This window comes from Cnephaeus nilssonii, assembly GCF_951640355.1.
Source record: "Cnephaeus nilssonii genome assembly, chromosome: 21".
NCBI lineage: Eukaryota > Metazoa > Chordata > Mammalia > Chiroptera > Vespertilionidae > Cnephaeus > Cnephaeus nilssonii.
This window is the reverse complement of record NC_137092.1, coordinates 39517687-39530884: the sequence shown is the minus strand read 5'-3', so window position 1 is coordinate 39530884 and position 13198 is coordinate 39517687. Positions and strand designations below refer to the sequence as shown.

General features: G+C 56.0%; 1 protein-coding gene across 3 annotated transcripts; it reads right to left on the bottom strand.

Moving 5' to 3' along the window:
• Positions 1-447: 447 nt before the first annotated feature.
• SELE (selectin E) lies at positions 448-12314 on the bottom strand. 3 transcript variants are annotated; one of them, XM_079761057.1, is made up of 14 exons: positions 12199-12314; positions 11806-11888; positions 10582-10968; positions 9544-9651; positions 8972-9157; positions 8058-8243; positions 7764-7952; positions 6779-6967; positions 6188-6376; positions 5263-5439; positions 4653-4763; positions 3967-3988; positions 3796-3860; positions 448-2876 (listed from the first exon to the last, which is right to left on the bottom strand). In XM_079761057.1, the coding sequence occupies exons 2-13, from the start codon at positions 11861-11863 to the stop codon at positions 3812-3814; spliced, it is 1851 nt and encodes a 616-aa protein (XP_079617183.1). In that variant the 5' UTR covers positions 11864-11888; positions 12199-12314; the 3' UTR covers positions 448-2876; positions 3796-3811. The 3 variants fall into 3 exon arrangements, with proteins under 3 accessions (XP_079617183.1, XP_079617184.1, XP_079617185.1); XM_079761058.1 differs by having other exon boundaries at positions 3796-3857; XM_079761059.1 differs by lacking the exon at positions 3967-3988.
• Between the last annotated feature and the right edge of the window lie 884 nt (positions 12315-13198).

The following is a 13198-nucleotide window of genomic DNA, read 5'->3' as shown; positions in this document are numbered from 1 at the left end:
CCAGCTGGCGGATGGGGACAGGAAGGGAGGCATGGCCGTACGATAGGGGATTACTCAGCCACAGAAAGGAATGAAGTACGGCACCTGCTACGGAGTGGATTATCCTTGAATATATCATCCTGAGTGAAAGACGCCAGACACAAGGCCACATGATGCCACGTATGTGAAATGCCCAGAGCAGGCAAGTCCGTGGAGGCAAAGGGAGGTTCCTGTTCACAGGGCCTGGAGGCGGGCAGAGGGAGAGTGACTACGGGTGGGTACTGGGTTTCTTTTGGGGGTGAGAGATGTGCTCTGGAGTTACACGTGGTGGTGATGACTGCAGGATCTTGTGAATATACAAAAACTACTGGATTGTACGCTTAAACAGGCGCATTTTATGGTGTGTGGGTTTTACCTACATAGCATGGAATTTTTAAGAAAGAGGCCATACACAGGCCATACATATAAACATGTTTATTATCAAACTTCATAGTGCCACGTCAAATACAACAAGTATGACATACGTTTAAATAAATACATACTTTAAACATTGTAAAATATTTTAAATCATAATTTAAAATACTTTATAAAACCCAGACACACTTATATCTCACACAGCTACTTCCAACCCAATAACATAAACATTTACATTTGGACCGTTTCAGATAAAATGGCCATTCATTTCCTGATCACACATTTCACATGCATCCTCTTTTATTTCCCAGGGTCCTTTGCCCTTCACAACCCCTGCCATCCGGATTCCTATCGCCTCTCCTCTTACTTCTGGCTTTGCCTGGGCCAGAGCGCCCCAGCGCCCCTGAGCGTGGCTTCCTCGGCACACGCAGAGGCGACGGGGTGTGAGGGAGCTTTGACCCTCACACCTGCGAGGCTGAAGCAGCCCTCAGTCACTGACAGCGCTTCTCAGTGCCAGCGATCAATACCTGGATTCCTTAGGAGTTGGAAGCTCCTTTCTACACGAATATAAATACTTGCTCATCCAGGCTTCCCTCCCTTTAAGAACAGCCTCGCACACAAGAAAACAACTGGGAAATAATCATTCGACATCTTCACTTTGTGAAGACCCGCTGGGTGAACCCAGGACCCGGGCAGGTCCTATGGTGGACTCAGGGCCTTGCACTAGTCAAGACTGTATGCTGACACATCACATCCGACACGCATCTTTTTGGGGATGCAAGGCACATCCTTATTCCTATAGGCGGGTGCTTTTCCAACAAAGACATTCACAAAAGGGTACCTTCATTCATTTGCACGTATGCTTTTACCAAGTCAGAACATTTGGTCTCCTGGAAGTTTTTCATCATGGAAACCACAAATTTCTGAAAAATTAACTGACCGTGCACAGTATCTGCCACTTAGCTTTTACTCGCCTGGTACTACTCCGTTTTTTAAAAGCAACTGTAGGAAAAAATTAACAATGTTCACCAATTACCACTGTACATTGTCGGGGGATAGGACTTGCCCTTTTTCGAAATAAAGTCACTGCGGATGCGACATTAGAATCTGTTAATAAATAAAGAGGTGGTGATCTAGGAGAGTGATTGTTGCCCGGTCATCGTCCTAACACTTACATATGTTAAAGTCCCTATAACACTTGTAGTACTGAATTAAGAATCATGGAATACATCTCCATGCAAGTCAGAAGAATGCTATCTCTAAGAACACTTTAAAGAGCACTGAGTCCCACAGGGAACAAAGTGGTCCAGGCTTTGTTTGGTAATCTCCACGCAGGTGTTGGTTTTTTGTTTTTGTTTTTTTTCAAGTCAGTAACAGACTATTTTTGTACAATTTGCTTCCTCTAAACTTTCGACAATTATCATTCAGCTCATGACAGCAACTTTATAACCAGTAGTTATAACACTACTAGAGTCCCGGTGCACCAATTCGTGCACGGCTGGGGTCCCTCAGGGCTGAAACCGGCAGCCAACGCCGCCTGCTGCTCCCGCTCATCCCGGCCCTGCTGCACCTGCCGCGGGCTCACGCCAAGACAGTCCTGATCATGTGCCCATCCCAAGGCAGGTGAGAGGGGTGGCCGGGATGCGATCAGCCCTCCAGGCAGGCGATGGGACGCTCTTGCTAGCCCAGGATCTGGATCCATTCTGCTGATGTTCACACGGGTTGTCGGGAGCCACCTGGCAGCCGCTTTTATATAATTTCTTCCTTGTGAAGCATCTAGGGAGGGGAAGCAGCCGTGGTGCCCGAGGCCGACTTCCAGGAGGCCTGGGGTGCTGTCGGGATCGTGCTGGCGGCACCAGTCAATCAGTGCCTGGTCCATTCTCTGGAGACTGGACCTGCAGGACTACTGAGGGAGTGAGTGGCTGCCACCAGGATGGTGGGCCGCTGGGATGGTGGGCCACTGGGATGGGTCAGTCAGCTGAGTGGCGCTCCCACTGTTGGAGCGCACTGACCACCAAGGGGCAGCTCCTGTGTTGAGTGTCTTCCCCCTGGTGGTCACTGTGCGTCATAGCAACTGGTCGACCGGTCGTTCGGTAACGTAGGCTTTTATATATATAGATGAAGGACAAAGGAAAGAAACAATGTCACAAAATACTGGGTTTCTCCACCAAGATTTCATCAGGAGTGAGGGAGAGTTAGAAATGGAGTTCTGAGACTCCAGAGCCTTGGGCTCTTTGCTTTTGTCTGGAAGAGAATGTCCTTCCCCCTGGTATCCAGCACTTTCCAGATCCTTAAAACAGGACAAAGAAAACTGAGTCATTTTGCTGGCAGGCTGGCCTTGCCCACGGGACTTTGGTCCTTTGAAGTTCTCGGGGGCACTGCAGTCCAGCTGCAGTAAGTGACAAAGGTCTGAGATCCAAGGAGAGCTCTCTGCCTCTGCCGTCCTCAGGGCATCGCTCTCATTCCCTCCTTTACCTGTGTTCCTGCAGGTACAAGAGTGCAGATCATCAGGACACTTAATACTCTGCATAAGAAGAGCGACAACAGAATTCATCTTCTGTTCACTGTATGCATTCTCACTGGGGTAGTGCAAACATGAACAGCAAATCCTACTCCGTTAGCTCAGTGCAACCATTCTGTATGAGGCTATAAGGGTGGATTTGTGTCATATATTTGTCAAAACCCCTAGAATATACAACACCAAGACTGAACCCTAATGAAGACTGTGGACTTCAGTTAATAATGTAACAATGTTGGCCCACAAGTTGGAACAAAATACCATACTAATGCAAGATATTAATGATAGAGGAAATGGAGGGGTGGGAGTCAGGGTATGTTGGAAGTATGTGCTTTCCGCTCACTTTTCCTATGAACCTAAAACTGCACACAAAAGGTACTAATTTTTTAAAAAGCATTTGGAGAAGACTTGACCCTTTCAAATTCTCAGAAAACAGAGCAGAGGGGTTAAGGCCACAGATTCTAGAACCAAACTGCCCAGGTATGAACCCTGGCCACCCCACTTACTAGCTTTGAGATTTTAAACAAGTTACTTAACTTCTCTGTGCCTCATTTTCTCCATCTATATAATAATGAATATAGTAATAGCCCCATCGCATAGAATTCCTAGCTCAGAACCATTCCTAGGATATGGTAAATGCCATATAAAGGGTAGCTATTATCATCGTTATTATTAACTTCCATAGTGAACTGACTCAGTGTGGCCAGAGCCTGGTTGCTTTCCTCTCCTCCTGCAAACACATGAAACCACAGTCCATAAAATCCCCTGAAGGGGTGACCCCTCACCCCCACTCTAGAAACTGGCCGGTTTGGGAGGCTCAAGGAACAACAGAACATGTAAAGAGGGTATCTCCTCTCAAAACCGCACGTGATTGCAATGCCTACCTGATTCCTTTTGGACTTAAATTAGCGTCTGGTAGGATCCGTCTGAGGCAGGGCTTTGGCAGCTGCTGCGGAATACACAAGAACAGCGGGTGAGGCAACTCTCTCGACCGGAAGAGGGAAAGACAGACGTGTCGGTGCTCAGCGGCACGCGGGGTGCAGAGTGCAACTTACCTGGCGGGAACAAACTTCTTTGCTGCAAGAAAAAGACAACCGTAATTTGGACTCAGTGACTTCGAAGGACACACTGAGTCCAGAAACAGTCTGATTCGCCCTCAGGGGTTACACATTCAATGCCTTTGAGGGCCCCCATGTAATCAGAGCGCCAACACAACGTGGCGGCGGGTAGGGTGGCGTGCAAGTGGACCTCACGGGGGGGGGGGGGGGGGGCGGATTCCAACACAAGCCGCAGCCGCAGGCTCGGCTTGCCAGAGGTAGGGTCCACTTTTTCGTGACAAGTCCCGAATCCGGGTCTTATGTGAAATTTCCTATTTTGTAATCAGAACTTAATTCAAAGAAGTGTTCAATGCTCCGTAGGCCAAACCAACCACAAGCGTGGCCGGATGCTTCGCGCATCCCCTTCGATTTATTCCCCCACGGAAGCCTGTTCCCCAAACACATTCTGCCCCTTTTCCTGGGAGCACGGGCCCGGGCGGCCTCTGCACGGCCTCAGAGGCCACAGAACCCAGCGCGCGTGGCGCTGCCCACGGTCGTGCAATGACACACATTTCCTAAAACTTCCCACGCGGTGTGCTGTGAACTCCTCCCCTAAGACTGCTGCTCCGCGTGACCGCCTCTGACCACTGATCTCCTGCCCGTAGAGCGTGGCGCAGTGTTGGGGTGCGTGCACAGGCCCTCACCTTTCTTCCGAAGGCGCTTCAGGAGCCAGAGGAGGAACGACCCCGACGTCAGGAGGGAGGTCCCCGCAGCGGAGAGCCCGATGGCCAGGGGCAGGCTGGACGGGGTGGGGGCTGCGGAGACAGGGAAGAGCCGTCACGAGAGGAACTGGCTTGGAAGTCCTGCTGCTCTGTGGCTCTGCCCTTTGCTCTGTACACACATCTCAGGGCACAGAGCAGAGGAGACGCGCGGCGCGCATGTGGGAGGAGGCGTTGCATTCAAGACCTGGGAGATCTGCCCAGCACAGCACAACTCATTGCCACGCTCTTTCCTGGCACACACTGCACCCCGGATTCTCTCTCTCTCTCTCTCTCTCTCTCTCTCTCATTCCCCCCCCCCCCCCCCGCACCCCCAGCTCTCCCTTTATGATGGTCAATATTCCACCCATTCTATCAACATGTCACCTCTTCTGTTTTTTCTATATTCCCATTAAGTTGCATTTTCACAGCTTAGTAACCTGGCCAACCCTTTGGCCTTTCCAGTTTGGACGTAATGGATCTTCATTATTTTAGCCACATAACCCCCTTCTTCACTCTCGCCCCCCCCGACGACCTCCATCAATGAGTGCCTCACCTTCGCAGGTGGGCAGCATCCCGGACCAGTGTCCTGCAGCACCGCACGTCAGCGCCGACGAGCCATTGAGCGTCCATCCCTCGGGGCACGCAAAGGTGCACTCAGCGCCGAACACGAGCTCCCCATCACAGCTCACGGCCACCTTGCCGGCCACTGCCGGGTGTGAGCATCGCACCACTGCAGGCAAAGGACCAGGAAGAGGTTAAGGAAAATCCCCTGGAAGCTCCTAACCCCGGCTGGACAGGCAGCACACAAGCATGATTTATAGGCACTGCGTCATTTTTTTTTAATTTATATTTTACTAGAGGCCCGGTGCACAAAATTTGTGCGGGGGGGGGTGTCCCTCAGCCCAGCCTGCACCCTCTCCAATCTGGCACACCTTGGGGGATGTTCTAAACCGGCAGTTGGACATCGTTCTCACAATCTGGGACTGCTGGCTCCTAACCACTAGCCTGCCTGCCTGCCTGACTGCCCCCTAACCACTCCCCTGCCAGCCTGATTGACACCTAACTGCTCCCTTGCTGGCATGATCATCCCCAAATGCCTTCCTCTGTGGAGCTGAGGAGACTGGGGGGCTGAGGCTGGATGAGGTGGGGCTGAGGGGACTGGGGGACTCCAGCTGGATGAGGCAGGGCTGAGGGGACTGGGCATCACCATCTTGTAGCTGTGAGTGCCACCATCTTGTGAGGACATGAGGGTTAATTAGCATATTCCCTCTTTATTAGATAGGATTGATTTTGGAGAGGGAGGGAGAGGGAAAGAGAGATAGAAACACCTACTGGGGATCAAGCTCACAACCCAATGCTCTATCCACTGAACTAAACTGGCTAGAGCAAGGCACTACTTTCAATGAGCTCAAGCCCCTGGGGGCAACGTGTGAGGACTCGACCCACATCTACTCCTTTGAGTCCGACTTCAGTCTGACCTTGGCAGGAGGGGGCCTCCTGTGTCCACTGTCCCCGAGCCGTGCACTCCAGGCGAGCTGCCCCTTGCAGTTGGAAGCCATCCTCGCAGCCGAAGGCGCAGGAGGAGCTGGGGGTGAGCTCCCCGGCAGGGGCGTGGCGGCACCGCACCCAGCCGCCCCGGGGCTGGGGCACAGGGGCACATCTCACGGCTGGAAGGGGAACAAGCACATGAGAGGTTCGCTTGTCTCCGGCAGCCACGGGTTTCGCCAAGTCCCTAGCTCTTCTCTATATAAACACATTTTTTAAATTTTCCTTTTTGTTAATCCTCACCCGAGGATATTTTCCCATTGACTTTTAGGGAGAGTGGAAGAGAGAGGGAAAGACAGAGAGAAACATCGATGGGAGAGAAACACATCGCTTGGTTGCCTCCTGCACCAGCCCCGACCAGGGCCCGGGCCGGGGAAGAGCCTGCAACCGAGGTCCATGCCCTTGACTGGAATCGAACCCGGGACCCTTTGGTCTGCGGGCCAATGCTCCATCCACTGAGCCAAACTGATCAGGGTTTCAATATTTTTTTCAGTCTTAAAAGAAAACAAAAACAGAAGCTGTACCTTCACAAGTGGGCTCCGCGCTGTCCCACTGCCCTGTGGGGCCGCACTGGAGCCTCGTGGGTCCCCTCAGCACAAAGCCCTGCTCGCAGGAGAACGCACAGCTGGCCCCGGGCTGGAAGCTTCCGGAAGCGCTGGGGGGACAGCTCACGTGGCCCCTCTCGGGCCTGGATGGGGCTTTGCACTGGGAAGCTGAAACACCAAAGCGGGGTCAGGACACGCTGGCGGGACCGGAGGGACCCGCATGGGCCGAGTGGACCCAGTGCATCGGACAAGGACACGCTGGGGGGCTCAGACTCTTGGTCTCCCCGGGACCGTCGGCCGTGGCGCTAACCAAAGGGCGGGCGGGCGGCCCCAACAGGACAGGCTCCTCTGACATGAGAAAGAGGAGGGCAGGGCCAGGAGGGGTTTGGTCCTCAGAGCGCAGCTGGGGTCTGGATGCCTATAGAATAGGTGGCGCCCGGGAAGGGAGGTCAGCGCAGCCACGCAGCGGGCCTGCTGTGCGGCGGGGTGCGGCTCGTGGCGTTTGCCGCGGGGCAGGGCCCTGTGCCGCGTGTGGCTGCGAGGACAGCAGCACCCGAGAGTGGAACCTGCTTGTTGTCAAGGTGCCCTCTTGCCTTGAGGCGGGTCAAAGGCTGCTGCTGAGCTATGTGACAGCGGACGCCCCTCCCCACTGCGGCGGTGACACCTCAAGAAGGCAGGAAGACAGGGTTCTAACGTCAGGGGGAGCTCTCATGGCCCCGCTTGTTAAATGGTAAATCTTAGAGGGAGACTCTGCCTCTCCCACACCCAGGGCCGAGGCTCTGTGGGCGGCACAGCAGGGAGCCGGCCGCTCTCACTGTCCAGCGCTTTCCCGGCTGCGCCTGGTTCTGCCACGCGTGTTTCCAGGAGCTGAGAGCCTGCTGCCCCCGAGTCTGACTTCCTGTCTCATCCCGAGCCCCCCCACCCCCATCCTTACCCCCCACAGGCTGAGGAGGGCCAGGCTCACCTTCACAGAGCGGGGCCGGCTGCGCCCACTGCCCCCGCGCCGTGCACTCCACGCGGGCGGGCCCCCGCAGCAGGAAGCCCTCCTCACAGGCGAAGCTGCAGGAGGACCCGAGGGCGAGCTCCCCGGCGGGGGAGAGGCTGCAGCTCACGGAGCCGTGCGGAGGGGGGTCCAGGGCGCCGCAGGTCACGGCTGTAACACAGGGACCGGCAGTGAGCAGGGCTGGCGGCCTCACCAGCGCGGGAGGGGAGCGGGGGAGCTCTGAGCAGTGAATCCCGACGGGAGGGGCTGCGCTACCTGAGCACGTGGGCTCCTCGTGGTCCCAGTGCCCCGCCGCGGTGCACCGGAGGCGCGGGGCCCCCACGAGCGCGAAGCCGTCCTCGCAGCGGAAAGCGCAGGTCGTGTTCCACGGGAAGGCCGCGGGGCCCCGGGAGCAGTCCACGGAGCCGTGGGCGGGACGCGTCACCTCGGCGCACTGGGCCACTGCGGGTGGAAGGCACAGGAACACGAAGGTTCGAGAAGGAGCCGCGCGTCCTGCTGAGCCTGAGTCTAGGACGGAGCAAGGAGCTGCCTCCCAGGGGGCCCAACGCCCCGGTAACTCCCGGGGACGGCACACCCACGGGAGGCTTTCGCTCTCTGGTGGCCATTTCCCTCTTTTCTGGGTGTCGCTCTGGCTCAGTGTCTGATCTAGGTCCAATCTCTCCCAGGCCCTGAGCGAGCTGTCGGGGCCACAGTGCAGGGAGGCAGACCCTCAGGCGGAGCTGGCTGTGGTGGCGGAAACAGCAGTGACAGACTAGCCACGCGTTCCCTTGAACCCCGTGGTCCCCACGAAGGGGTTTTGTCCCTGGCCGAGAAGGTAAGACAGAGCGGGAAGGAGACGCTGAGGCGGGCTGACTACACAGCCCGGGCCGGGTCTGTTGTTGACGTCAAACAGGGAGAGGAGGCGAGAGCCCCTGAGGTCTAGAGCGTGTGCACGGGTTTGCAAGTTACCAGGGCCACAGAGACACCCCCCCCCCCCCCCCCCCACTGCACACGTAGAAAAGGCCTCTCACCCCAAGCCGCACCACCCCGCCATAGACACTGGCTGAGAACAAGCTTTCTTAAAAGACGGCGACGGAAAGAACTTTCCCGAGAGTCTGGAAACGTTCCAAGTTGGGTAAAAAGCTGAGGCTGGGGAGGTGGGGGGAGCGGGGGGTGCTTCGGAGACTCACCCTCGCAGCCCGGCAGGGGCGCGCTCCATGCCCCGGAGGCGGTGCAGCGGGCGGCCCGGGGGCTGCTGGGCCGGTAGCCCTCCTCGCAGCTCACGGCGCAGGAGGCGTTGTAGCTGAAGCTCCCCCAGGGCTCGGTGCACTCCAGGCGTCCGTGCTCAGGGGCGTCCTGGGCCGGGCAGGTCACCGCTGGAAAGGGAAACCGGGTCAGTTCTGTCCTCTCTCAGCTCCTGTAGGAGGAGGGACCCCGGGAACGGCAGCTACACGTTTCCTGAGAACGGCCTGTCTGCCTCGGGTCACAGAATCCCAACCACAAGCCCGCGGAGGCCGTCTGTTCGCATGCTCATCTCGCAGCGAGAAAGCTGGGACTCAGCGTGCAGCGCCGGTCACGGTGCCATGTAAGTGGGGAATCTGGGGTTTGAACCTGGAGGCCCCGGCTTCACAGGCTCAGCCCTTGCCCCCCGACCCTGGGCACTACACGCTCCTGGGAAGCGGAGGCCTGCAGACCCGGCTCCAGGCCAGCGAGCTCGGCTGGCACTGCCATCCCAGGGAGGGACAGGTGGCATCTGACTCACCCTGCTCGCACTGGAAGCCACGGAAGCCGGGGTGGCACTGGCAGGTGTAGTTGTTGATGGTCTCCACGCAGTCGCCATGGCCGCTGCAGGACGTCGGGGTGCAGGCAGCTGCGGGCACACAGGCATGGCAAGGAGCGTGAGCCCTTGGACTTGAGGGTCAACGGTGAGCACCGAAACGTCACCAATGACTCGGTTTAAGCCGATGTTCTAACTGAGGTGCCTTCACAGAGTGCCAGAGCGGAGCTTCAGGCTCGGCGGCTGAAACCTTGATGCCAGCACACGGGAGGCACCAAGACTAGGAAACTCACTGAATCCCAAACTCTAAAGATGGCTCCCCTGCCACCGGTAAACAAGGAGCCAAAACACGCCCTGTACGTGTGCATACACACCCTACATATGTACAGACCTGTACATGCAGCTATGGACACATGCACACATGGATTCTTGCCTACATTCTCACAAAGAAGCAAAGAGATACTTTCTCAATCAGCGCACGTTAACACCAGATTTTTAGAACATAAAATCATCGGCCTAGCCGGTTTGGCTCAGTGGATAGAGTGGGCTCAATCCCCAGGAGGGGGTGTGCAGGAGGCAGCCGATCAATGATTCTCTCTCATCATTGATGTTTCTCTCTCTCTCCCTCTCACCTTCCTCTCTGAAATCAATAAAAAAATGTATTTTTTTAAAAATCACATAGAGATCAGTGTTTGCCTAGTGCCAGCAGTTTGTGGTGAAGCCTCCCTCCCCCCGCCGTGCCCACCTGTGTAGCACAAAGCCTCCCTCCCGCCGTGCCCACCTGTGTAGCACAGGGCCCCCCTCCCCCCCGCCGTGCCCACCTGTGTAGCACAAAGCCTCCCTCCCGCCGTGCCCACCTGTGTAGCACAGGACCCCCTTCCCCCCCGCCGTGCCCACCTGTGTAGCACAGGGCCCCCCCTCCCCCCCGCCGTGCCCACCTGTGTAGCACAGGGCCCCTTCCCTCCCCCCGCCGTGCCCACCTGTGTAGCACAGGCCCCCCTCACTCCCCCTCGCCGTGCCCACCTGTGTAGCACAGGGCGCGCTTGGCCTTGCTGCACCGCTCGTCGTTCCACTGGCCCGCGTCCTGCGGCCGCTTGATGTAGATCTCCACGCAGTCCTCGTCGGCCTGCTTGTTGTTGGGCTCCCCGGGAGCCCAGTTCGCGGCCTCCTCCGTCAGAGGCTTCCCGGTGCCTATCCAGACCCACTGGCCTTCGACCTTGCGGATCCCGATCCAGTAGTATTTGCTTGAGTAGCTGAGTATGGAGTTCAGGTACTGGATCTCCTCCTGGTTCTGAATCGCCACCAGGTGGGTGTAATGCTGCTGGCAGTAGGCGCTGGCCTGGTCAAAGGTCAAGAACTCCGAGGAGGCATGGTAGGACCAGGCTCCGCCCTGTCTGACCAGGAGGAGGGCTGAGGGGAAAGGTGAGAGGAAGGAGAGCGGTCAGTCCTGCCGTGGTCTGGCTCTGAGCTGGCCTTCCTCCCCTCCCCACTGTTCTTCCTCCTCCTTTCACTGAGGGAAAGTGCAGTTTGCCACCCTCACATGCTACGTGCACCGTCCAGGGGTATAAATAGTTTCATATGGGCAGGCCTCACCACCACTCATCTCCATCTCTTCCATCTGAACACTGAAACCTTAAATCTATTGAACTATGACCCCTCCCCTGCCCCAGCCCTGGCGACCAGCATTCTACTTTCCGTCCCTCTGGCTCGCACCGCCCTGTCTCATGCCCGTGGAGCTCTACGGCTGTTACTGGGCCTTTTACCCTCCGAGGGAGGCCGACAGTGGGCTTCAGGACGACTCGAACCTTGTTCGCCTTTTCCAAAGGAAGAAGGGGTTTGGACAGAGGAACCTCGGTTTCCTGCGCTTTTCTTCTGTGACTGACTGCACTTGCTTAGCCTGCTCCCATTATAGCCCGTAGCACCCCTCTGCAGTGGGACAGAAGTCCGAGTGAGCAAGCGCTGCTGGGCCCCACCAGCCTGCTGGGGAGCTGTGCCCGCCCATGACCCTGACCCTCACGGTGCCTCTGGGACTTAGCTGTGCATGGTCAGCACCTTGCACTTACGGAAACTGAGGCACAAAGAGGTAAACCGCCCTGGTCCAGGGCAAGCCGCACCGTGTGGGAGGCCAGGGGCGCTGCTCGCCCTGCGATGCACAGGGTGCCCACCCACCAGGAAGCATCGTCGGTCCAAAAGGGCCCTGGTGCCCGGATGGAGGATGGGAGAGCCGCTCCGATGACTTTGGCTTACCAAAGGCGAGAGCCGAGAGCAGCCACGAGGCAGTCATGGCTTCCAGAGTTCTTCCCATCAAAGGTCAGACTTGAGGTGCTTTTCTGGGGAGAGAAGGCACAAAATGAACTGCAGAATGAAACCCAGGCGGCCGGTTCCTCGGCTCATTCTCCAGGGATGTTTGCAGCAGCCTCCCAAGACCTTAGGTAAAGGGTTCCAGGGCCACAGTCTCTGTGAAAGAGAGGTTTGCCTGCATGAATAAATGAGAATCTTACATTTGCATCCTTCAGGTCAAAGGGAGAAGCCAGCCTTTGACGGCCTGGATGTGGACAGATCCCGCCCGGAGGCCGTGGCCTATCTGTTCATAGCCATCGGCTCAGTTGCATGGCCCAGGGCTGCTCTTTAGAGACTCACGGGTTTGTGGAGAGGCTGCTTCCCTGTCCGGTTCTGGTTCCCGCACGTCCCCTCTGAGTCCCGTCCCCTCTGCGTCCCCGTGCCGCTGCGTCCGCTGCTCCTCCAGTGCCGGTGCCAAGTCAGCCGACAACAGCAGAGCCCGCTCTGCCGGAGCCTTTATAGGGCGGCTGGCTTCCTGTGAGTCACAGAGAACACTCCAAACCCGCGGGCAGGAATTCCCGGCAGCATCCAAGACGTTTCCCGGGAATATCCACGATGCTAAAGATTATAATGATATCAGGAACCCTGCCCCTCACAGCAAAGTCTCCTTTGTTACACACCTTTCCATTTTACATGAATTCTATTAATATGACACAGATGCATGGTCTTTAATTTTAATCATGTAAAATCTCCGTCTTTAAAAGGTTTTAAAGCTTTGCCAGTTAGCCCTGACCGGTGTGCTCAGTGGTTAGGACGTCGGCCCATGCATTGAAGGGTTGGGGGTTTGATTCCCAGTCAAGGGCATGCACCTGGGTTGCAGGTTTGATCACCCGTCCCAGTCGGGGCTCACGGGAGAGACAACCAATCGATGTGTCTCATATCAATGTCTCTCTCTCTCTCTCTTTCACTCTTCTTCTCCCTCCCTCCCTCCCCCTCTGTCTAAAAGGCAGTGGAAAAAATATTCTCAGGTGAGGATTAAAAAAAAAAAACTTTGATGATTAGCAGCATTTCCTCGGTAATTGTGGTAGTAATGCCAATAATGGGTCACCCACCACATTTTTCCTCTTTCTCACCTATTTTAAGGCACTCTGTCTCACAGAGGAATGAGTCACAAGCTGTACAATAATCCTCAGACTTTGTGCATAGTTACAGCCAAACTACTAGAAATAATATTTCCAAAACTTATTGAGTACTTACTATGTGCCAGGCCCCATTCTGAGCATTTTGCACATTCATCTATCTGACTATTTAATCTTCACGACAGTCTATGAAATAGGTACTCTTATTATCCCCATTTTAA

What these genes read in the sequence shown, in the direction of transcription:
- SELE (XM_079761057.1), bottom strand. Translation starts at nt 11,863, where the DNA reads ATGGGAAGAACTCTGGAAGCCATGACTGCCTCGTGGCTGCTCTCGGCT. An exon ending in GCTCTCGGCTCTCGCCTTTG is followed by an intron (nt 10,969 to 11,805) that starts GTAAGCCAAAGT and finishes CTTTCCCCTCAG; the next exon opens with CCCTCCTCCTGGTCAGACAG. An exon ending in GAAGCGCCTTCGGAAGAAAG is followed by an intron (nt 3,989 to 4,652) that starts GTGAGGGCCTGT and finishes TTTTTCTTGCAG; the next exon opens with CAAAGAAGTTTGTTCCCGCC.